Here is a 23,014-nt window from a genome sequence, read left to right on the forward strand (position 1 = left end):
AAATAATTTTTTTTTCCTCCATGAACTACAGAAAAGGTTGTGGCTCTGAGTGGGTTTTGATAGGAAAGGGCCCTCTTTTAATGCTAAAGGTTGCCGACCCCTGGGCTACGTCATCTGATAGATGAGTGATTACACAAACAGATTTTCTCTCTTCCTCTTGTCAAGAGGTGGGTTCAAGCCCCCGAAAGAGTGATGATGATGGCATATCAAAATGCCAGATGTCCTCAACTAGTAACATGAGACAGTTTCCTGATGGTGGCGTTACAGCATTCAAAACTTTGAAAATAAATTCATAATAGATCAACCATATGTGCTAGAGTTTTGCAGCTTTCACTTTAAAATGGCCTATTTTTGTCTATAAAAAATTGCCCGGCCTGACCATTGCTGTATATAATTATGTATATTATTATGTAGCTATATAATTAGGCTATTATTATCATTGTTATTATGGGAATAGGTGACTCTGGCTCACACTCCAGCGCAGTAGGTGGCGGTAATGCTGCCACCCGCCATAACTGACACAGAAGAAGAAGAAGGTGATACCGTCCTGCTGTCTGATCGACACTGAATGAAAGCGCCTGATTCCGACTTCAACATGATGACATTTCTACCGAAACTGCTGCTGCTAGTGTTATTAGCCTTCCCGGCGACTGTCCTTATCAAAGGTAAGACTATGATACGGCTACTGGTGGTGACGAAGGAAAAACAACAGTGTTTATAATTAGCTAGTTGGCGTTAACGGGCTAATGTTAGCATGCAACTAGCCGCTGTGAGGGAAGAGGCCGTTCCTGTTTTAGACATGTGCCAGTTGAAGTAACTGGATATAAAAACGAGACACCTCTTGATCATTCGTGCCTGTTTTGAGGTATCTCCCCGAAGCGTTTCATCAGTGTGGATAGCTCGTTTTCATCAAGTGTAACGTTGGTTAATGTTAGCTTCGTGTAAGCGGTTTTTCTGTCTGCTTAGACTGACGTGTCCTTAATGTCTCCCTGTTAGCTGATAGCCGTGAAGCTTAACGTACTGTAGGTAACGTTAGCGTTGCTACCGTCTCTATTACTCAGCAGGTTTCTTGGATATATAATATAACGTCTTAAAATGTATAGTAAATGTAACTGTTAGAGCGAACTCCTTTGTCGCTTATCGACAATAAGGCTTAGTAAACTTGATTTATCAAGTCGTCTCACTGAAAGAGAAGCCCCACCGACTGGGTTATATGCAGTCTGTATTATTTAAACAGTCAAACTTCTTTATTGAAAATTATAATTTATTCTGACCTGATTTTTTTTTTTCTTAATTATTTGTTAAGGACGTGGCGATATGTGGCTGAAGGTGATGTGCACTTTGTATCCCACAAAAATAACAGAAAAATATAGCCTACTAAATATACTCTACAAAGTCTTGCATATCATATTAAAGTGCTTCAGCAATCTTTTCTGGCAAAGATTGGTAGATTCAAAATCTGAAATTTTAAAATCTAACGTTATCACATTGAGCTGTAGTAGGAAGCAATTGTTACTTTTATGTGTCTCATATTTGAATAGAGAGCCTAAGCGGAAGCAGGAAGTAACGTCGCCATGGGACCTCAACTCGGAAAAAGTCTCCTTGTAAGTGAACGGGAGTCAAAGTTTTATTTCGTGATCCGATTGAATTGTGCCATGAGAAAAAAATATGTCCTATCTGTTTAAAACATCACGTTTCATCCGGGAAAAAAAGCATTTTATCGTAAAACGGCAACTGCAGAATGTATTTTTTGTGAAGACGCTCTACGGACTACAGATCTGTGTCCCACAAAAACTACCAACTGACACGGGAAAGGAAGGGCGCCATGGTGACATCACCTACGCGACCTGGAGTCTTTCTGGTTACAGATTCTTCCAAATTTTATTCTACAATAGTTTTACAACAAACTGCTGATTTCTCTTTATGAAACGTGATGTTTTAAACAGGTAGAGGACATATTTTTTTCTCATGGCACAATTCAATCAGATCACGAAATAAAACTTTCAGTCCCGTTCACTTGAATGGAGAGTTTTTCAGAGGTGAGGTCCCATGGTGACCGTTACTTCCTGCTTCTGCTTCTGCTCTCTATTCTAAATTTCCTTGAATTAAATCCATTAAAATATTTTCTTCAAATCGACCATTCTGAAAAGTTATCACCAAATCACATCTAAATAACAAAAATGTAATTAAATTGATGCACTGGATCATTTATTTAACTGATGAACCATACATTAAGAATGAGCACAGCATGGATTAAGTGTTAATTAACTGTTAATTAGTTAACAAATTGGGACAAGATTGAGTCAGCACTTTTGACCATATATAAAACTATGAAAGGGATAAATTATGAGGTGAGGGCCTTGATGGCGGATGTTGTTTTCATTCTCTTATGAACCTGAAGCATGTGTAAACAAATTTAACCACAGAATAAATGTACAGACTTGCTGTTAAGTGACCTTTAAGTTAACTTCCTTGCCCAGTGGCTCTTGTTTTGTGAGTGAAGGAGAGAACTGCTGTTTTGCTAACCAGAGGTTGGTTGTTCTTGGATCTAGGGACAGGGGTTAATGCCCAGGATCTGACAGAAGATGAGGAGGCTGAGGCTGTCGATGAAGATGTTGTGGATGACGTGACAGCTGAGGATGAAGACGATGAGGCAGAGGTGGAAGATGATGAGAATGCAGAACTTGTGAGTCACTGAGAGATTACATCTTGGCTAAAATATAACCACTTAATGAGTCCCTGGAAAGTGAAATTGGAGTTTTGTTTCAAAATATATTAAAAGTGTTCGAAATGTATTGATAAAAACATGCAAAAAGACTCATTTCTGTACAGGGCTTAATTTTAGAGGTTAGGGTTTCACAGTTTCACTCTGCTTCAGTGGTCTTTGTTTTTAAGGGCGGGCTTACAGAGGGGGACGCCGTGACGCACTGGCGTCCCTACTTTCATAACTCCTCCCATGTGCACAGTAATATTATAAATACTTCAAGAATGCCAACGACCGTCTGCTGCCACACTACCCCTGGAGCTACCAGCGCCGCCGGAGCTACCAGTCCACTAGCTTGGTCTATGTCTTAATAAAATGTAATGCAGACTTATCAGGTCATTGTAAAACATTTATTTATTGATGTAAATGTTATCTGAACATGGTCTATACAGATCCCAGAGGCAGCGCTGCTCTCATGTGAAACATGAAGCTCCACTTTTAATTCAAACAAACTAATGAGACTGCCACCGTGGGACCAGCCGGCGCCCGGCGGCAAAACTCTAAAAGCCCAAACAGCCACAGTCCAGGTGAACCTCTGCAGCGTCCGTCCCACAGCTCACCGCCACAGCAACGGCTACACCGGCAACAACACTGAGGGCCGCCACTGTCAGCAGATGAATCTCCGCTTGCCCTGATAGCGTTAGCTCGGCGGCTAGCGCTAGGCCCGTCGTCCTGTGCTGACGGTGGCGGCCCTCATTGTTGTTGCGGTGTAGCCTTCAAGGCTCTCGTTGCTGTGGCGGTGAGCCGTGGGTCCGATGCTGCAGTGGCTCGGGGTGAACGGGACGAACGGGGCTAGCCGCCGAGCTAACGGTTAGCGCCGGGCTATTAGCCGCCGAGCTAACGCTATCAGGGTAGCGGAGATTGGTGTGCTGACGGCAGCGGCCCCAGCATAGTTCCCTCACTGCTCAGTGTGTATCCGAGACATTCAGATAAGAGCTGGACTCAGACTCCAGCTCAAGCCCGTAGCTGCTCGGGTACGATGTGACAGCTAGGAGTAGCATCAGCATAGTTGGCCGGCCGGTAGGTCATTTGATTGACAGTTGAAACTTGACGAAGCTCAGCAAGTGGGCGGGGCTTATGTGCCTGCAGCAGACATCCAGAGCTGCGAGAACTGCCTCATTTAGTCATGATTTTAAAACCTAATTTCACCTACTAAACAAATTTTTCTAGCATCCAAAATTGGCAGGATGGTTAATAGGACATATGTCTGGGATGTGATTAACTTGAAAACGAATCCAGTGTCACTTTTCAGGGACTTTAATTTCAACATATTGTGAAATGATTGTGTGTATTGCTCTTTCTTTCTCATGTGAAAAAACAAACAAAAAGACATGAGGCCTCGGCGGGGCTCCAGACTGCGACTGCTCTGCCTGTCGAGTAGTATTGATAGAAATTAGTAATGTGTCCAGGTGCGCCATTATGCATTTTTCTGTGTGTGTGTGTGAAAGACAATAACAGAGAAAGAGCGCTATGCTGAGATGCGGGAACGGAACAATATTGCGTTGGAACGAGCCAAGAACTGCGTTCACATGGACTCCGGCAGACCGCAGATGGCAAGCCGGATGTCATGTTGGTGGACGAGAGAACGACAGTAAAACTTGGGGGAAGCGGCAAAAAATACAGTGGACGGCAACGGCAAATAGCAATGCCATCCTGAGTTCAAATATTTTAACTTTTGCCGTCTGCCGCGACGGTATCCTCAACCGAACGCGACGTATGACTACGAGTATATTGACGTTGCCATAGCAACATGGTGACGCGTCTTGCCGTCGTGCCGTGCCGTCTGACCTGTTTGTTTTTACCGTTCGGTCCAGCAGCATTCACAGTCTGCCGTCTGTCTCCATGTGAACGCAGCCAAGAAGCAGAAAAATCTCTTTGTGGCAGAAATCATTTATTCATGGTGGGCTGGCGGCCCTGAATGTATGGCAGTGCTCCAGACTAGAATTTGAGACAGAGACAGTAAATTTTTCATCTACTCGCGCATGTGCGACCAGTAAATTTGCAGATTTTTTATTTTTTAAAGACCCACTAAAGAGGCATTTTAAAATTTGTAAAAATGCTCTGCTATGACTATTCTCTGATTAAAATTGCTTACCCACACAAAGTTGTTTAAAATAACTCTCCAAGACACTAAAAACACGTCCATTATTTCTCCCTCATTGAAAAAATTCATCATCTTTTAATATGCATGATTTGCGCCCAGTCTCCGCCGCTGCGTGGTTAGGGTTGCTAGGTAACGGCGGTGCGCGTCAGGGGCAAGGGAGACAGAAAGGAGATGTCAAAAGACCACACAACACGAGTCTCCCGTTTACAAGCCGGCGACGCTGCCGTTCAGCCACCGCAACGACCGCAATGTACACACTGCATCTAGCTGTATGTGAAGTGTCACTGTCGCGGTGAACCACTACAGCAAACAACGGCTGCAGAGAGCCGCCGCTGTGTTATAGAGTTCTTTAGGTGCTCGCATCCAGGGGCCATGCCCAGAGTCTCTGAGTTGCTCGGTAACAGGCTGGTATCACCGTCCTTCACCGCTCCTCACCCGAACACAGAGCAACGTCGCTGTTTAACGTACGTTACTCCCGCTTTATACCCTGTGCATATTTTATGTAATGAGATGGGGGGGGGGGGGGGGGGGGGGGGGGGGGACAACGGGATTGGTTGCTATAGTTTTGTGACACATGAAAACGGACTCCAATTTGAAAAATTGAATCCAGTTTTTTCAGAGTCTGGTACTGAAACTGCATTTTCAAGTCTATGCTCAGTTATGCCGTGGATTAGCAATTTTGCTCCTGAAATGCCTTGTAGCAGAGCCCACACACTAAATTGACATGTTAATCATTTAAAAAAGTGCATTTTTGGTTTAGGGGGTCTTTAAATGACCACTGTGATTGGCTAATGTGTAAAAAGAAATGTTTCTCTTCTCTACATCTCGGAGGAGACGTACATCTTTCCACAGCAGAGCTCCGTGTGGAACAGCAGGAGACACACCGACTGGCGACCCGCGCGTGTGCTGAGCGTCACCCGCAATAATTTTTTTTTTTTAGACGGCTCGCTACAAACCTATTATATTATTATTATATACATGTATCAAACTATAATGTTTTAAGTATTTATCAATACAGTGAAATGTGAAAATTCGATTTCGGTGTGTGCCCCAAAATTTTCTGCTTGCGTTCCTCTGCTTGCGTTACTGTTAGGGCTGGGCGATAAACCGAAAATTTACCGATACCGAAATTTACGACGATAACCGACATCATTTTGCGCATGTCGGTATATTCGGTTTTTAAAAAAGAAACAAAATAAAAGTCGTTTTTGTCTGTGTGTGTTGGTAGGCTATGTTCATGTCCCTTTAAGAGCCGTACTACGTGTTCAGCGTGTGTAGTCACGTGACTCCACCCCATCCAGTCTGTAACAGGAAGGGACAGAGCCGGTGACACACCGGCAGCAGCGCGGCGAGCGCGCTCATCTGTACTGAGACTGTTGTTATTATTTCACCTGAGTTAATGACACACACACACACACAAGCAATGAGAAAACACCTCGCTGAAATGATTAAAAACGTGCAGCGTCGGTCGCCACCGTCACGTGATTTTGTCAACAGACCAGCGTGAAGGGAGTGACAAAGAGATTATAGACAGAAACGGACATGTGGCGTTAAATTTATAGGGTGAAATAACCACGTTGATAAACAGAGCGCCGTCCAGCGGGTCGGGGCACTTGAAGAAGTTTACAAAGTGATGGTAGATTATTACTGTGCATCTGCTCTGACCCCACTATGAAATATTGGCGGCGATAATTAAGAAGAAGCAGCAGCCACAACTAAATGTAGCGAAAACGTTCAAAAGTTGAAGCGGCTGCGGCTGCTGAGGTAGTCATCTGGTTGAGGAGGAAGAGCAGCTTGTTCCAAAAAGAAATTCCGTAGCCTAATGTGTGCTTATCAGTTGTTCAATAACTCCTAACAACTAAAAGTACTTTATTTGTATTTTCTTAACATATTTTCAGACAGTGTAGTTTTAAAGTGGCACCTCTATAAATACAGCAGTTATAGCAAAAAAAAGAAGCAGCAATAAATAGGTCCAGGGGAGTCATGCTATTTTTTCCAGGGGGAAAGTAAGCTAGTTATCGTCCATTTATCGTTACTGAGGCGAATTGCTCAATATATTCAACATGTTGTCATCCCCCAACACAAAAAGACTGACACAAATCACTCACAGAGCTGCCAAAATCATTGGCCTCCCCACCCCCATCCTCTCTGACCTCAACACCATAGCCATAACACGCAGAGCACTCACCATCACCCAGGACCCCAGTCACCCCCTAAACCCGTACTTTGTGCTGCTTCCATCTGGCCGCCGGTACAGGTCCCTGACCTGGAAGAGGGTCAAGTTCAGCCGAAGCTTCGTCCCCTCTGCTATAACAGAACTAAATAGATTGCGTCGCTAAATGTGTGTTCCTGTTTAATGTGTATGGGTGGGTGATGTAATGTATTATTTATGTATCTTGAGGTTGCGTGTGACGTACGGGGGTGAAAACAAGTTTCCTTGCAAAGGACAAATAAAGCTGAATCTGAATCGGATAATCCAATCAGGTCAACAGGCAATATATCGTGATATTGATTTTAGGCCATATCGCCCAGCCCTAGTAACTGTTACTGTGCTCCTAGTCAAAAAAGTTAGTCTGGAGCCCTGTATGGGAAACACTGGCCAGGTCATGTCTGTCGGTTTTAACGGATGACTCACTGCCGTGGTGAGAGGACGGAGAAAGGCTAGACGTGAACGCCCTTCTTTATGTGTAATAAAAGTTAATAATACGAAGAAAGTATTGGAGATGTAGCGTCATGTCATCCGAATGGGCTAAGGTGTGCAGTGGGGGGGTACTGCTGTCACACTGCTACGGCTGCTATTGAGTAGAGATCTGGGGCCGGAACGGGGGAGAACTGAGCTGCCGCTCGCCGAGAGAGAGCTGCTGAAAGGCGCGCGGCTACATTGAAAACAATAGAAACGTGCATGCAAAAGACGCTCCATGTGAATGGCCCCTAAAGTTGCCATGAATAATACTGAGCCCCGGACTTGAAAGTGAAGAGAAACTAAACCTTAATTTGATTCTGTCTAGACGGAGGAAAAAGAAGATGAAGAGGAGGAAGCTCTGGTTGGAGATGTCAAGGCTTCCCCCAATGCTGACACCACTATTCTGTTTGTCAAAGGAGAGGGTAACTGTCTGACATTTCTAATTCAATGATGATTTCTGCATTTTGTGCAGCTGTGGCAGTGATGTAGAGAAAACCTCATTTTTTCCCCCCAGACTTCCCAGCTAACAACATTGTCAAGTTCCTGCTCGGCTTCACCAACAAAGGATCAGAGAACTTTATTGTTGAGTCTCTGGATGCTTCTTTCCGTTACCCACAGGTACATTGTCATTTTTACTGCCCCACCAACAACATGAACAACCTCACTGATAAGAAATCATTCTCAGGTTTACAGTTCAGTTCTAAACTGTTCAGCATCTGACTTGTTCTGTATGTCTGTTTTTCTTTGTCTTGGTCAGGATTACCAGTTCTACATTCAGAACTTCACTGCTCTCCAGCTGGGTACTGTAGTTCCCCCTAGTAGGCAGGCAACCTTTGAGTACTCCTTCATCCCTGCTGAGCCAATGGGAGGACGACCATTTGGGCTTGTCATCAACCTCAACTACAAGGATAGCAGTGTAAGGAGGGTGGGGGCTGGGCTCTGACAGGACATACCTTCTGTCTTTGTGAACCGATAAAGACTCTTGATGTAACATTGCAAGATGCAGTATGTACATTACATACAGTAGCATACAAAGTAAAAAATGAAAGCTGAAACGGGAGCTTATAAACAGTGTTGGGAGTAACACGTTACAAAAGTAACCAAATTACACTCATGTATTACTATTTGCTGTAACGAGGTAATATAACACATTACAAATAAAATATTGGTAATATTTTACCCGTTACAATATAAGTAACGTGCGTTACAATGCATTTTCATAAAAACGTCGTGGGGACTGTGACTGACAATCAGCGCAGCATTACAGGCAGTAGAGTACACGATAAAACCTTTCTCACGTTTACAAAAAGAACACATAAAACGAAAGGAAAACATAATTCAGGCCGATTTGGAGCCACTACTCACATGAATGAGTTAATGCCGTCTGCGCCACAACACATCAGTTAAACAGACAGTCGCTTCTTTTCTTTTTTTCAATCGTTTTTGGTCAGTGTTGTTTGATCTTTTGTTCCCAGTCTGGAATGAGAGCAGAGCTTTGTTTTGGTGCGTGATATGAGACGCGACCGGTGCGATGACGTAGCGTCACGTAACGCTCGGCGTCCTCACGTAAATTAGCGAGTTGGCCCGGGTCCGGCGTTCCTACTGCAAGCCGATCGGAGCCGAGCCGATTAAAGGTGATTTTAACTTGCGTCGCTTGCAGAGTCGTTTGACCCGCGTCGACCCGGTGCGCCTTTCCCACTGCCACCAAAAGCCGATTGTTAGCGGGTTTAAACGGGTTTTTTGACCAGTGGGAACGGGGTAAGATATTCTCCCACAGTTCTTCTTCACCATGCGTAGATCAACAATATGTTCATTTGCTCCTTTGCACGTGCTGTTATTTAGGCAGCTACTCTTAGTAGATTACCTGCAAAATGTAGCTTTAGTAGCTTCAGAGGCTACATCAACATCACACCACTGAATGTGTTATCGGCTGCAATAAACCAATAAACTACACTTTATAGTCATATTTCTGTGGTTATTTTGGCGAAAGTAACTCAAAAGCAATGCAAAAGTAGTGTAACGCATTACAGTTGTGAGACAGTAATATTGTAATGTAACTAATTACGTTCAAATGACAGTAACTAATAATATGTAATGTATTATATTTTGGATGTAACTTGCCCAACACTGCTTATAAATATTACTGCTGACACAGAAAGGCACCAGCCAAGTCCATAGTGATGACATGCATCAATATTTACACTGGCGTATTAGGCAAGTGAGTATTTTGACCTTATCATTTTTATACATATTTTTCAACTTCAACCTATATAAAAGTGAATGTTTGTTGGATTTAAGCATTATGAGGTGATGTGTATTTGTGTATTGAGGTAGGGTGTGGCCAAAGTGATCAACACCCCATATTAAGGTGTGCATAATTATTAGGCAACTTCTTTACCTCAGACAAAATGGGACAAAAAAGAGATTTGACATACTCTGAAAAGTCTAGAAGTGGTAGTGTTTTCACACTACATTTCCCATGAGCCTCTGCACGCATGTGAAATTATTTTACCGTCGCAAGTAGGGATGGGAATTGATAAGAATTAAGCGATTCTGATTCCTTATCTATTCTCTTATCAATTGATAGTTTTCATGTGACGTCACGGCCCGTATGGAACGCCCCCCTGGCGGTCAAAACAATCCACTTCCCCGCTGTCCGCGGCTTAGGACAAGGCAGAAAAACACACACTGCTCCCTGCTGCTTCAAAAATACCGGTGTTATGGCCCAACTGGTGTCTGATTTAACTGGTTACCGTACCGAACAACAGCTGTGCTGCACTTCCGTCCGCAGATTTGTCACAAATTCACAAATCAAGCCGCAGTTCACATGTTACTGCAGCCAATATGCTTTACGACTTCGACTTGAGCAAGTGTTATGTTCACCTCTGAAATGACAGCTGTACTTTTACAGTTTTTACCTGGCGAGGGATCCTCCAGACAGGGACTGTTTACACTGACTGATACAGCTGTGTGTGTGTGTGTGTGGGGGGGGGGGGGGGGCTGTATATGGCTGTAACGTTATATGGTTCCTAATCGCCCAAAAACTTGCAGTTTGACAACGTATCTTTCATGATCAGTGAGATGACCTAAGTCTTGGTGGGTTGATAGACGGTAAAATGAGCAGCCCTTACTGCTGCTCTGTATAGAGTCCAGTCGTGTCGTTGAACAGATGTTTTATCCTCCTGTGCGAGTCACGTCACTGAAAACTATGAATGATCTTTGTGACTTCTTTTCTCTGATATCTCAGAACAGTTTATACAGAAATTTGCTGATATTTCCTTAGAAATCGATGCCAATATATTGCTGAAAATTCCATATTTCCTTTGCCAGGAGCATGGCCCGGAGTGAAAGCTTGACTGGCGTAGCAACAGTAACCAAGGGGGGCAGGGCTTAGTGAAGGGTCAATTCTCATTGGGTGAGGGAATAAAAGAGAAATGGTTTTGTTTGCATTAATGGCTCTAACATTAAAAACGTAGACAGGACTGACCTGCCTGGACAGGTTAACACTATAGACTAGGGATGTCACGATTACTTGTTTTCACAATTAATCGCGGTATTAAACGCCACAATTAATTAATCGTAAAGATTCTTAAATACTGTCACTTTCCAAAAAAGATTATTTTGGAAACACAGAGGCAGATGTGCACAAAAGTTAAGGTAAATGTAAGAAATACTGGTCAATTTACCTAACGTAACATGGTAGAAATTTAAATGTTAGCGTCTCATTTGTGATAAAAAACAAACAATTAAAATAAACTTAAACATTTGGTATAGATGAAAATGAATTAATTAATTTGAATATTTAAAACACTTCCCCTGGAGGATTAAGAAGTGGTTACATATGAATAGTAGATACTTAAAATATTTAGTGTAAAAATTTGTAATGTAATTATATTTTGACTGTATTTTACACATTCATATGTTGTGAAATTATTTAATGCGTAATAATCGTGGTAATCGTAATACCGTGATTATTTCTCTGACAATAATCGTACAAAGAAAATCTATAATGGTGACATCCCTACTATAGACCACTGTGGCTGTGGGCCAGCTGTGCTCACAGGAGGATTTTAACAGTGTTTCCATTTCATGGTTTTTACGCATCTGTATTCTTCTCAATAGTTATTGTTTTCATAACGTTTGTTTTTATGCGGCGTGAACGAGTGAGTGAGTGAGCGAGAGAGTACAAGAGAAAAGACACAGGGCGTAGCTACCGTTTCACCTGGCTACGACCAAAACCTGAAACAAGGTGGTTGGAAATGAGGAGAGAAAAACACAAAGAATAGACATGTAGCCTGTTCAGGAGACGTTGACCTGTCCTCACGACGTGAGGGAGGGAGGACCGGATGGACGAGGAAACGTCACTGTCAGCTGCACATCTGACAGCAGCTCAGAACAAACAGTGACATGTGGATATGAACACTAAGCACCCTCCTTTTTAATGATGATTGAATTCTAACGTAACGTCATTAATCTCTGGTTCAGTCCGGTAGAATAACGGGTCTTTGTGGGCGCTGTGTAGCTACATCGGCTCCAGGTAGAACAACTGTAAAACACCTGGAGCTGATCAACTAAAGCAGGAACACACCAGCCCGTCCGTAATCCAGTAAACAGCGACAAGTGTGTGTGAACGGCAATAATGGAGAAACAGCGCTATGCAGAGATGAATGAACAGAACAATGTTGCGTTGGTCGAGGCAAAAACCGAAAAATCTATTTGTGGCGAGCCGCCACAAATAAATGAATGTATAGGAAACACTGGTGCCAGTGAAGGCGATACAGACCAAGAGGTGTTTACTCAACCTGTTGTAAGTTGATGTACCATCAAAGAAGTTCTTAAAATGTTAAATGAAGGTTGAAAAGTTACTTGGTGTTGGTTTAAATCACACAAACATTGAAGTTTATATAGATTGAAGTTGAAAAATATGTATAAAAATGATATGGTCAAAATACTCACTTGCCTAATAATTGTGCACGCAGTGTATTGTTACTGTTGATGATCATCATTGTTTTGTTCCAGTTTGAATGTTGATGAACTCTGTTGCTGTAGTTCATCAGAATTGGACTGCTTTTATTTAGTGTGTTTCATGTTTCAAATCTTCTGTCGTAGTTGAATATGGCCTTCTTAAACCTTACTTTCTGTGTCTTTATCTCATCACCTGACTTATATCTTTACTCTCTGCTTGTAATTCTCTCTGCGTTGCTCCATTTTCTTGTAACTTAGTTTTCCTTTTACCCTTCACCTCTCTCTGATGTTCCTTCCTATTTTTTCTTTTACTTTATCTCAATAGGGAAACATTTTCCAGGATGCAGTGTTCAATCAGACAGTTACCATCACTGAGAAAGAAGATGGATTAGATGGCGAGACGTGAGTGATCTTCTTACTCGCCAATTTATTTATGTGGAGCTTACCTCACTCTTAATTACCGTTTCCTCCTCTCTTTCAGGATCTTCATGTATGTCTTCCTGTCTGGTCTCGGGCTGCTGGTCATTGTAGGCCTTCACCAGCTGTTGGAGTCTAGGAAGGTACGGTTGTAGTGGGAGGTGTGCTGCTTTTGTTCAGCAAGAGACATGTCACTACCAGGCTCCACTGACAAAACCAATAATTTTACCTCACAGAACATGCAAGCTGCTAGAATCCATCTTAATACTAACTTAAACAAAGGGCCTGAATACCTTTTCCACACAGTAACAAATTCACTCGCTCACATTTCAGGATACAGCACTTCAGTCATTAGTTCTACCTGTGGTGAGCAGCGAGAGGAGCCTACCCTGACATCCAGGGACCATTATTCATTGGTGTTGTGGCTGTAGGTGTACACAGCCAGCCCCCCATGGTGTAGCATTAGCCCTTCCTGCTGGATTGCAGTGTCCTTGGTGATTCAGCTGGGTTTCCATGAGAACGTAAACACAGCAGTTTGTCGCGCTACTATAAGAAACTCTCCGCAGTCTGGTGTAATCCATATTGTTGACAATACAAGGGAGCGAACATACCAGAATTTCAGTAGTTGATGCCAATACCTGTGAATTTCCACGATTCTCTATACTAATTCAATACCACGATTAAAAAAAAGAAACAGAACCCATGTACTTTTAAATTCACTACTCTTTTGAAAACAGTTTCAAACTGTCAAGTATTTAACATAACTGTGCTTCAACATCTTTTAATTTGCACAGAATTTAATAGGGCTCAATGGTAGCACTCCGGTGTTGCCATGGTCTTTCCTGGTACTCCACGACTTAAGGTGCGGCCACACTATAACCGACCAAATCGCGGAGCACCTTTATGAATCTCTGCCAAGCGCCCCCCCGCCCCCCTCACACACACACACACACACACACACACACACACACACACACACACACACACACACACACACACACACACACACACACACACACACACGTGTGCAGGGACACACACAAAGTAGCCATAAGACTTTAGACATTTATTGTCCCTCTAGGGCAGTGTTTTTCAACCTTTTTTGAGCCACAGCACATTTTGTTCATTAAAAAAATCCCGCGGCACACCACTAACCAAAAGACCCTAACCCATAACCCAACCCACAGAAGACGTACCGTATGTGTGTGGAGGGAGGGAAGGGGGTTGACAAGTGAAAAGAGGGAGCTGAAGGTGTATCGTCTTGAAATCTCCGACCAAGTCGCGGACTTTACTTTCACTTTCGTCAACTTACTACGACGTGTACAAGCTGTGCAACCACGGCAAGCAGTCTGCTGCAGTGCCGGCTCCCCCGTGTGTCGAGGCGGTCTAACTACAGTGACTCAGAGAGATGCCGCAGACATCAGCTCTTTCTCTGGTATAAACAGTAGACACTTTTATGCCGTCACACGGTATAATACCGTCATACCGCCCAACCCTAGCTACTACTGTATAACAACCGTAAAGTGACATCCGTGTGTGCACTCAGTCTGAGTGCAGGGCTTTAGGGGAAAAACAAGACCAATGTAAATATGTGTTTGTTTTCTCTGCTGGTCACGTTCTTTCTTTGATTGTATTTCATCTGCTGCACGACCAGGCTTTTTCAGTGTTGTAAAATCCCCTTCTGAACCGAGTCTTGGGTGCTTCTTCAGGTTGCCCACATTGTTTCAACCTTTTGCTTGGAGACTCACTGCTCACCCCCCCCCCCCACATTTACTGTTTATACTAGTCATTAACAGCTTATGGTCTCTATCAAATGGTGCACGAGTATGGTATGGTTTGCCATACATAACTGCAAGCTACTGGTGTTTGTTTACATATGAATTAACATATTACGGTGTAATGAATGATTTCAGGATCAGATAACATGCATGTAGGTACATTGTTGTATTTTATCTGAAGTCAGGTTTAGAAATTGTTTCAAGCTATTTGGTAATTGTTTAACAGTTTTTTTATTTGTCATTCTGAAGCAATTAGTTAATTTTACATGTTTCATAATTTGAAAGCAAATGTTGCCTGCTGTTAGACTGTTAGTTGAAGCTGTTTATGGGTTTCTGCAAGACATTTTTAAAGAAAAAATACTATACAAATCATGTTAATCTACAACAAAATGGCACATAAGCTATTTACTGATGGATGTGATACAGCTGAAGTGTACATTATACTCTGTTTACTACAGATCAACAACAGATGCTATGGAATGGTTGACTCTACAACAACAGCAAATGTCAGAAACACTAAATTTGTGTGTGTTTGTGTGTGCGCAGAGGAGGCGTCCAGCTCCAAAGGTGGAAATGGGAACTTCAAGCCACAATGATGTTGACCTGAGCTGGATCCCACAGGAAACGCTCAACCAGATCAGTACGTATACCTTATGTTCTCCGCCCCCACACCTTCCACAGTTTTGCTTCCAGGCTTGGCTTGTGTTTTCTTCACAAACCAGATGGCACACTTTTTACTGGTAACACTTATTATGTGTTGGAATCTGAATAGTTCCAGTCTCATACTGTGGATTTTATGTTGGGTTGTGCAAACCCCATTTCCAGAAAAGTTAGAAAACTTTCTAAAAAATACAATAAGACTAAAATCTATAGTTTGGCAATTCACTTCAACATTTATTGAAATGGTAAATTCTATTTGTAAAACAAACACATTTAGAAACTGATTCCCGCATTCAAAGAAAAAGTTGACAGAGACAAAGTTGGACTGAAACAATCGTTTCAGTCCAACTTTGTTCGTTAGACAACTTTGTTCGTTATACAAGTAACAGTCTGGATGGTTCCTCAATAAGCAGGGTCATGTGCCCCTTTTTTTATTACACTGCTTAACTCATTGAGTGCCAAAAACGGAATTTCTTGTTTTTTGCTCTTTTTTTAAATTATGAAACTAGACACTTTAACACACCTTTATGTGTAAATTTGGGGACTCTACGATGAGCAGAACTGAAGTAGATGACGATCAAAAACTCATGACAGCTCATGATCTGGAAGTTTTTATCATAACTCGGCTTTTGCAAACGGAGTTCTGCATGTGGATGCAGCAGCTGCTCTGCTCTCACCCGCGAGGCTGCAGCAGCTCGGAGCAGAAACAGGAAGCTCTCAGCCGACTGTCCCGCCCGGTCTTCATCTGGAGCAACACCGTGTCCTCCCCAAGGTCCTCCCGCGGTAAAATGTGATGGTCTCTGGGCCAAGCAGGCCGGCACCACCGACCCGTACCACAGAAGGACCGTGACCAGTGTAAATGTTGGTCTCATTGATGAAATGTAACAATTGTGGCTGTAGCAGAAGTTTGTTTGTGGTTAGACAGAAGAGCAGCACTGCCTTGGGGTCTGTACGCACAGAAAACACCACATTTACACCAATAAATAAATGTTTTACAATGAACCAGGTCGATCTCAGAGCTGGCTAGACTCTCCGGTAAGGCGGTTAAATGCCGTTAACGGGACGAGAGCAGTCAAAAACGGCGGTTTAAAGCTAGGGTAGGTTCACTTCCTGTTTACAAAGTAAAAGCACCAATTCTATCGTAATGGCTTTCCTTATGATAAAAAGCAACGGGTATTTTATTTTTGCGAAAATAACCGGAAGTGCGTTGCTCACTACGGCTAGCTTTAGTAACGCCGACTTCGTAGAAACAAAATTGTAAACAGCTGGTATTTAGTCAGATTTTCAACACGTTGGGGATCTAAACGACTACTTTCTCTCCTGAAAATGTTTCAAATGTTGCTAAAGTTAAATATTTACAGAGTTTAGAGCGTTGCTCGGCGCCGTGTAAATGACGTCACGGCGGTTTCGCGCAGCCGTGTTATGACGACCCCGCCCACGTCGAGGAGGCACTAGTGATACTCAGTTGTAATGGAAACACAACCGAGCCGAGCCGTATCGAGCCGAGCCATGCTAGTGGAAATGCGCCATAAGTGACTTAATGAAAAAACATGTGAAATGAAATTTTCAGATGTCTTACATGTTTTTGAAGCCAAAATTAAAACGGATAAATCACTGTTTTTCTTGAGAGACTCTCTTTCACAAAAATGCATTTTTCTCAGCTTTCTAGAAAAAAAGTGGTCTTTTTGGTGCAACCAGGCTCTATTCAACTTAAGATAAATCAAGAATGGAACAAGGTACAAACAAATGGTTTTTTCCCTAGTTAAATAGAGAGTCTCCTCTTTCCTTTGAGCTGTTTGGTGTTTTCAGAGTCATAGTACAACATATTCTGGGAAATATTACTCTAAATGCCCTGAAACGCTGGCACATGGCACTGACCATTTTATAAAAGGGCTGGCACTCAATGAGTTAAATACAAGTAGTTGAATATGCTTGTGTTGTCATATAATAAACATCTAGTAATGTGCATTTCACAATATGTAGTGTATTAGCCTGCGAATAGTAAATCCATATCTATTATAGTATTTTTGTTTATGTTTGTTGTGTCAAAATACACTAGCTCCTCCTATAAACAATCCGGCCCCCTCAGCACCCCCCCAATAATAATTTTCCGGTGCCGCCACTGGTCCAAGGTAGCATCTCCAGTAGGGCTGTAGCCGATATCCGAGTACTCAAGTACTCGCTCAGCTTGGGCGGCATCCGAGTGCCATTTCACGTACTCGGAGACCGGGAGTGGCTCCTCATCCTGGGGGAAAGCTGTTTAATTTACCCGCAGAGTTTTAGAGGTTTACTGCCGGCTTGTTAATTTGGCAGCCACATTGGTTTGTTTTAATGAAAAGTGAAGCTTCAGGTGTGTGCTGCTGAACAAAAGAGCTACCTCAGGGCTACGTATACAGAATTAACCACATTCACATCAATAAATGTTTTACAATGAACCGATCAGTCCACATTTTCTTTAATTTAATTTTTGAATGTAGAGTTTTGTTTGTTTCATTTTTTAACCTAAAGATTCAAACTGGGCCCCCTCCCCTGGGGCTAAGCGTTAGCCTCCTGTCCATGATAGCAGCAGCAGCAGCAGCAGCAGTCCACTCCAAAAAAAGAAAACACAGTCCGGGTGAAGCACTGGAGCCATAGACCGATAGTCCCCATTAACGAGAGCCTCTATTGTTTTATTGTACTAAGTACAAGAGCCCTTGTTGTGAGCTAAGAAGCAGCTGTTAGCGGTGGATGCTAACCGCTACCGCTAGTCGAAGTTAGCATCGAGCTAGCTCAGCACAACGGCCCTCATACTCGTTACCGGTCGAGGCTTTAGTTGTCAGTGATGGTCGGTAATCAGTCCGAAAACTGACTGCTGCTGCTGAGACAGAGAGACATGCTAGCACTCGGTAGCATCCGAGACAGCTAATGTGAGTGGGGCCTGCGGGGGCGGGTGGGAGGGGGGAGCAGACACAGTCACCACACACAGAACTAGGAGCCCATAGGTGATGATTAAGACGGATTTCATGTAAGTCTAGCGTTTATTTTTGGGCAAAAATCTCCAGACTGAGGTAGAGCAGAGCAGACCGGTGTACTGAACATGCTCAGGCTGCTAGATCAGGACTCAGCCGTTACAGTGATGGCGGTGTCGTAAATCCGCGCGCATGCGCAGTTGAGTACTCCCTGTGGAAAAATAGCGATTTAAACGTCATTCTGCGGTAGAGTCTATATCTTTTTGGTTTCGGTTTGTATTTCATTTCACCGGCGATCATGTATACATGTTTTTTCTGTCCTGCTATAACGTTAAAGCGTGGATTTGACCATGCCCCCATTCATTTAGATTAGGGTCTGGTCTCTTTGGGCTTTTCGAGGCGTCGCCAAGATGGCCGCCGAGTGGCATGACTTGCCTAGAAGGACTTTGGGTATCGTTACAGGTATAGTAAAGCCAAAGCGCTTTACAGATGCCCTTAATTTGCATGTTTGGTATTGAAATAAAAAACAAAGAAAAACACGCACTCTCCAACAAAACTCTCAGGAACAAACTAAAGAGGTGCACGGCCAAAAGATAACTTAAAGAAACAGAAGAAAAGCCGGCAGCACTCGTGTCCTTCTCATTGTCCTTTATTACATACTGCGTCGGCGCTTAACATGCACAGACCGGTTTCGACAACGTCTTCAGGGTGCTGCTGGTCTTTCTTCTGTTTCTTTATGGTATTGAAATAATCCATAAGTAACTAAAAGTAATCTGTTACATTACTTGATTTTGTGATGCTTAGAGTAAGTTTTTAAAAAATATATATTTTGGGGCTTTTCACGCCTTTTTATTAGATAGTACAGTTGAGAGAGACAGGAAATTGGGAGGTGGAGAAAGGGGAAATAACGTGCAGAAAAGGGCTGCTCGGGGCGGTGCGTGGCGCACTGGTTAAGGCGGCCGCCCCATGTAGAGGCTACAGTCCTCAACGCAGGCGTCCCCGGTTCGAGTCCCGCGTCGGGCAGACCTTTCCTGCATGTCATTCCCCCTCTCTCTGCCTCCCCCTTTCCTGTCTATCTCTACCTTCCTGTCTATCTCTACTACTAAAGCCAAAAAATATACTTAAAGAAAAGGGCTGCTCAATGTGGGATTTGAACCGGGGGCTGCCTGCAGCAGGACTATAGCCACATGGGGTGCCTGCTTACCACGGGAGGAATGTTTGGAACTATTGAGGGCTCAGTAACCTGGAAATTGGTCTGCCATTTATTACAAAGGAGTCCTATGGGAGTGTCGCCACTCTGTATCTGTATTGTAATGTAATGTAATCTGTGTATGTCTGTATCAATCGCTCTGCGTCTAGCCTGCCAGAACCAGAGGAAATATTTAATTTTATTATTTTTTATTGTTGTTTTGTTTTAACTCTTTATAAATTAAAAAAAAAAGCTCATGCTTACATCATGCATGTAAAGAGTTATAGTAAAACATTTCAAAATGCATGTGTAACTCTGTTAAATAAAAGTCTGTTGTTCCAGTCACATTTGTCATTGTACTTTTCTTAAAATCTCGTCCTCGTGAACCCAATATCGTGTCTTGTCTCGTGAGCCGAGTGTATCGTCACACCCCTAGTAATTTGTAATTGTACTGGATTACATATTTAAAGTAACCTGAACATTGAAATACACTGATTTTACATCTAAAAAAATCTTTGTTGGCCTGCTGTTTGCCTGGCAGGTGTTTCAGTGTTTCCCCACTGAATCAGCTGATGTCTATGTGCAAGTGTCACCACTCTATTCCTGCTTCACTTGTTTCTGAATGAACTATAACCTTCACTGTGCATGAGGATCATTCACCTTCTCCTTTCTTTTTCTCTCGTCCTTCCTTGCTGTCACAATTTTCCTGCGTCTTCAGTGCAGAGTCGTAGAGGTGAGGGTGTGTGTGTGTGTGTGTGCTTAACAGAGCTCTCTACACTCTTAATGGAAATCTGAGTTGTAAAAAAAAAAAATAACAGTGCATTTACTCTTCACTAAGAATTAATCTTTTTCTATAACAGTGAGACTGACTAAAGTCCAGGTTGACTGGTTGAAATCTGTGACTCACACTGTGTTTCCATGTCCTATAGACAAAGCATCTCCAAGAAGATCTCCTCGCAAAAGGAGCCAGAAACGCTCGGCCGGCTCAGATGAGTGATTGGGAGTGTGCCATCATTGCAACAAAACCTCAACCAGCCGTCTACGGAAGAGGAAGAGAATGGCTGCACCCTGCCCTCTCCATTGAGAAACTTTGACCAGTGCCAAAGTGTGCAATGACTGGCTCTCTATTTCAGCTTAAAAACTGAACACACCACAGCCCTTTTTGTGTAACGATTTTTGTTTTGTGAAGCTGTCACATGAGCAACAGAAGTGAAAAGAATCTTCTTAAACAGGTCTTTTGAGTTTAAGGCACAATGAATTTTCCTGTGAGGTTGTTGGTTTTTTGAGGTTGCATGTGACTGTTGAGCCCTCCATATAAGAACTGCTGATATCGAGAGAGTGAGTCCTTTTTGGTTGGAATGTTTGTTTTGTTACTTCTGTCTGTGGTGTAGGGCTTCAAAAAATAGGTGAATTTAATGATTTCCTGAACTTATTCAGCAACTGTCATTTTTCAAGAACAGCCAATCATGACTCATGCTCAGGTTCTTTGAAGTAATGGAATTCCATCATCTACATTTTTGAAGATATTTGATTATCGGACAGTGTATTTTTAGGAATAAGTGATTATGAAATAACAGGTAATTGTGACCCTACCCTCTACCCTGACGTGTAATGTATGCAGTTTTTTGTTTTGCAGTTGTTTTTTCAGTGTAGTTTTGCATTTGTGGATTCTGTCTGCACCTGTTGGAATTTATAAAGCATCTGATCTCTTCTAGCTCCTCAATCCCTCCTCTTCTGCCCTTTTTTGCTCTCACAATGCTGACTGTTCCCACTGTCACAAAATCACATATTATTGGTGCCGTGTATGTTAAATTGCAGCAATGTTGATCTCTTGCTGACTTTTGAAGCTTTCTGCAAGTATATACTTGAGCAGAACGTTGAAAAGACCAAACGTGTACATGGTTTGAAAACTAAATCTTTTCATCCATGACTTTACCAAATCCACCAAGTTAAATGTGGTTTAAACACAGGATCTTACTAGAATATAAACACATTTGGCCTCCATTTCTGTCAAATCTGTCATATTTGTCATCTAGCTGTGAAACCTCAGATCTGTGGACATGAAATACAGTAGGTGAAGGGCAGGAGTTGGCAGAGTGGAGTGAGGAGTCCCATTTTAGTCACGCCAAATTTAACCTCCCTGTCTTCAAGTGTGAACAAACATTGTGTCAGTGCTCTCATTTATCTGTTGAAAACACTGGGTTTTTAATTTAACTTGGCTTTTTCTCCTTAAAGTCTTAAAACTTAAATTCACATTCACTAATTTAAAACTGTTGAATTGTGCCTGACTATTTTTTGGTTTTGTAAATTTGTTGACTCTTCTCTCCTCAAGCAGATTGCTTCAAGTTTTAAAGGGATATTTCACCCAAAATTCAAATTTCACTCATTATCTACTCACCCTCATGTCGACTAAGTGCGACTAGGTGCTGGGAGAATTTTGAGAGTCCTCCGTACCTAGTCAACATGAGGGGTGAGTAGATAATGGGTGAACTATCCCTTTAAATCTAATTCACAGAATGGATCATTTAAAGTAGAAGTAAGCGGAATATTTGTGTTAATATAAGTCTTAAATAGTTGTATCTTCCGACAGCAATCACTTCTATAGAGTGTTTGGTCTGAAACACGGGTCTGTCAGTCACTCTGCTCTGCTGTAAGCCGAGGAGAAAACTTTCCTTGTATCTTACAACCTTTATCCAATGAGAGAGAATGGCAGTAAGGGGCGGTCCTCTCTGTGTGTGCAGCCAAGGGATGCACGTGAATGTGGTGACGTAGGGACGAAGGCAGGGACTGCTAACTCCATTGGCTGACAATAAGTTAGCCAAAACCACCGGATCGCTTACTTCTGCTTTAATTGTCTCTCTGTTTTTATTTTTTCTGTTTGATTGTGAAATTGTTGAACTGGCTGAAGCACTGGTGTAAATACTGGATGATGGAGAGCTAATTTATGAGTGATCAACTGGATGATGGAGAGCTAATTTATGAGTGATCAACTGGGCTTAAACAGGGGATTTTGTATGTTGTCTCGTTATTTTACCACTAGGGGGCATCACAGACTTACTCTGCAGGGCCTGTACTGCAGAATTATGTACAGTAAAGCTTTATGGTTTTGTGAGTAACCAACCACAGAGTTTCGACCCCAATTTCTACCCGTAACTTTATGCATAAAGTACAAAAACAAAACTGTAGGAATAGAAAACAGTCTAAAACTTAAAGAACCAGTTGAGTCTTGCAGATGCCACTTGTTTACAACAGAAAACTGAGCTGATTTTGATTTTTTTTTTTTTTTAATTAAATGAGGCTGACATTAATTCATAGATTGAAGCTTACACTTTTATTTTGTTTTAAATGTGCAGAAAAAATAAACTTTGATGATTTGCTATAGACTTATAGTCTCAATTTTCAGTTTCATGAATGTTGGATACAAGATACACTCATGTGACACCCCCCATGAACTAATTGACACTTTTACATCCTATCTGTTGTTTAATGAAAGTAAAATCATTAGA

General features: G+C 42.4%; 1 protein-coding gene across 4 annotated transcripts; it reads left to right on the forward strand.

Moving 5' to 3' along the window:
• The first annotated feature begins 527 nt into the window (after positions 1-527).
• Positions 528-22,723, forward strand: ssr1 (signal sequence receptor, alpha). 4 transcript variants are annotated; one of them, XR_014596279.1, is made up of 11 exons: positions 528-665; positions 2,553-2,686; positions 7,877-7,973; positions 8,066-8,169; positions 8,309-8,467; positions 12,842-12,918; positions 12,998-13,076; positions 15,258-15,351; positions 20,227-20,241; positions 20,438-22,423; positions 22,458-22,723. XR_014596279.1 is itself a non-coding variant. In XM_083995585.1 (10 exons), the coding sequence occupies exons 1-10, from the start codon at positions 569-571 to the stop codon at positions 20,503-20,505; spliced, it is 924 nt and encodes a 307-aa protein (XP_083851711.1). In that variant the 5' UTR covers positions 528-568; the 3' UTR covers positions 20,506-22,723. The 4 variants fall into 4 exon arrangements, 3 of the variants coding, with proteins under 3 accessions (XP_083851711.1, XP_083851712.1, XP_083851713.1); XM_083995585.1 differs by having other exon boundaries at positions 20,438-22,723; XM_083995586.1 differs by lacking the exon at positions 20,227-20,241 and having other exon boundaries at positions 15,258-15,366; positions 20,438-22,723.
• Positions 22,724-23,014: the final 291 nt, after the last annotated feature.

This window comes from Trachurus trachurus (assembly GCF_905171665.1).
Source record: "Trachurus trachurus genome assembly, chromosome: 20".
Classification (NCBI taxonomy): Eukaryota; Metazoa; Chordata; class Actinopteri; order Carangiformes; family Carangidae; genus Trachurus; species Trachurus trachurus.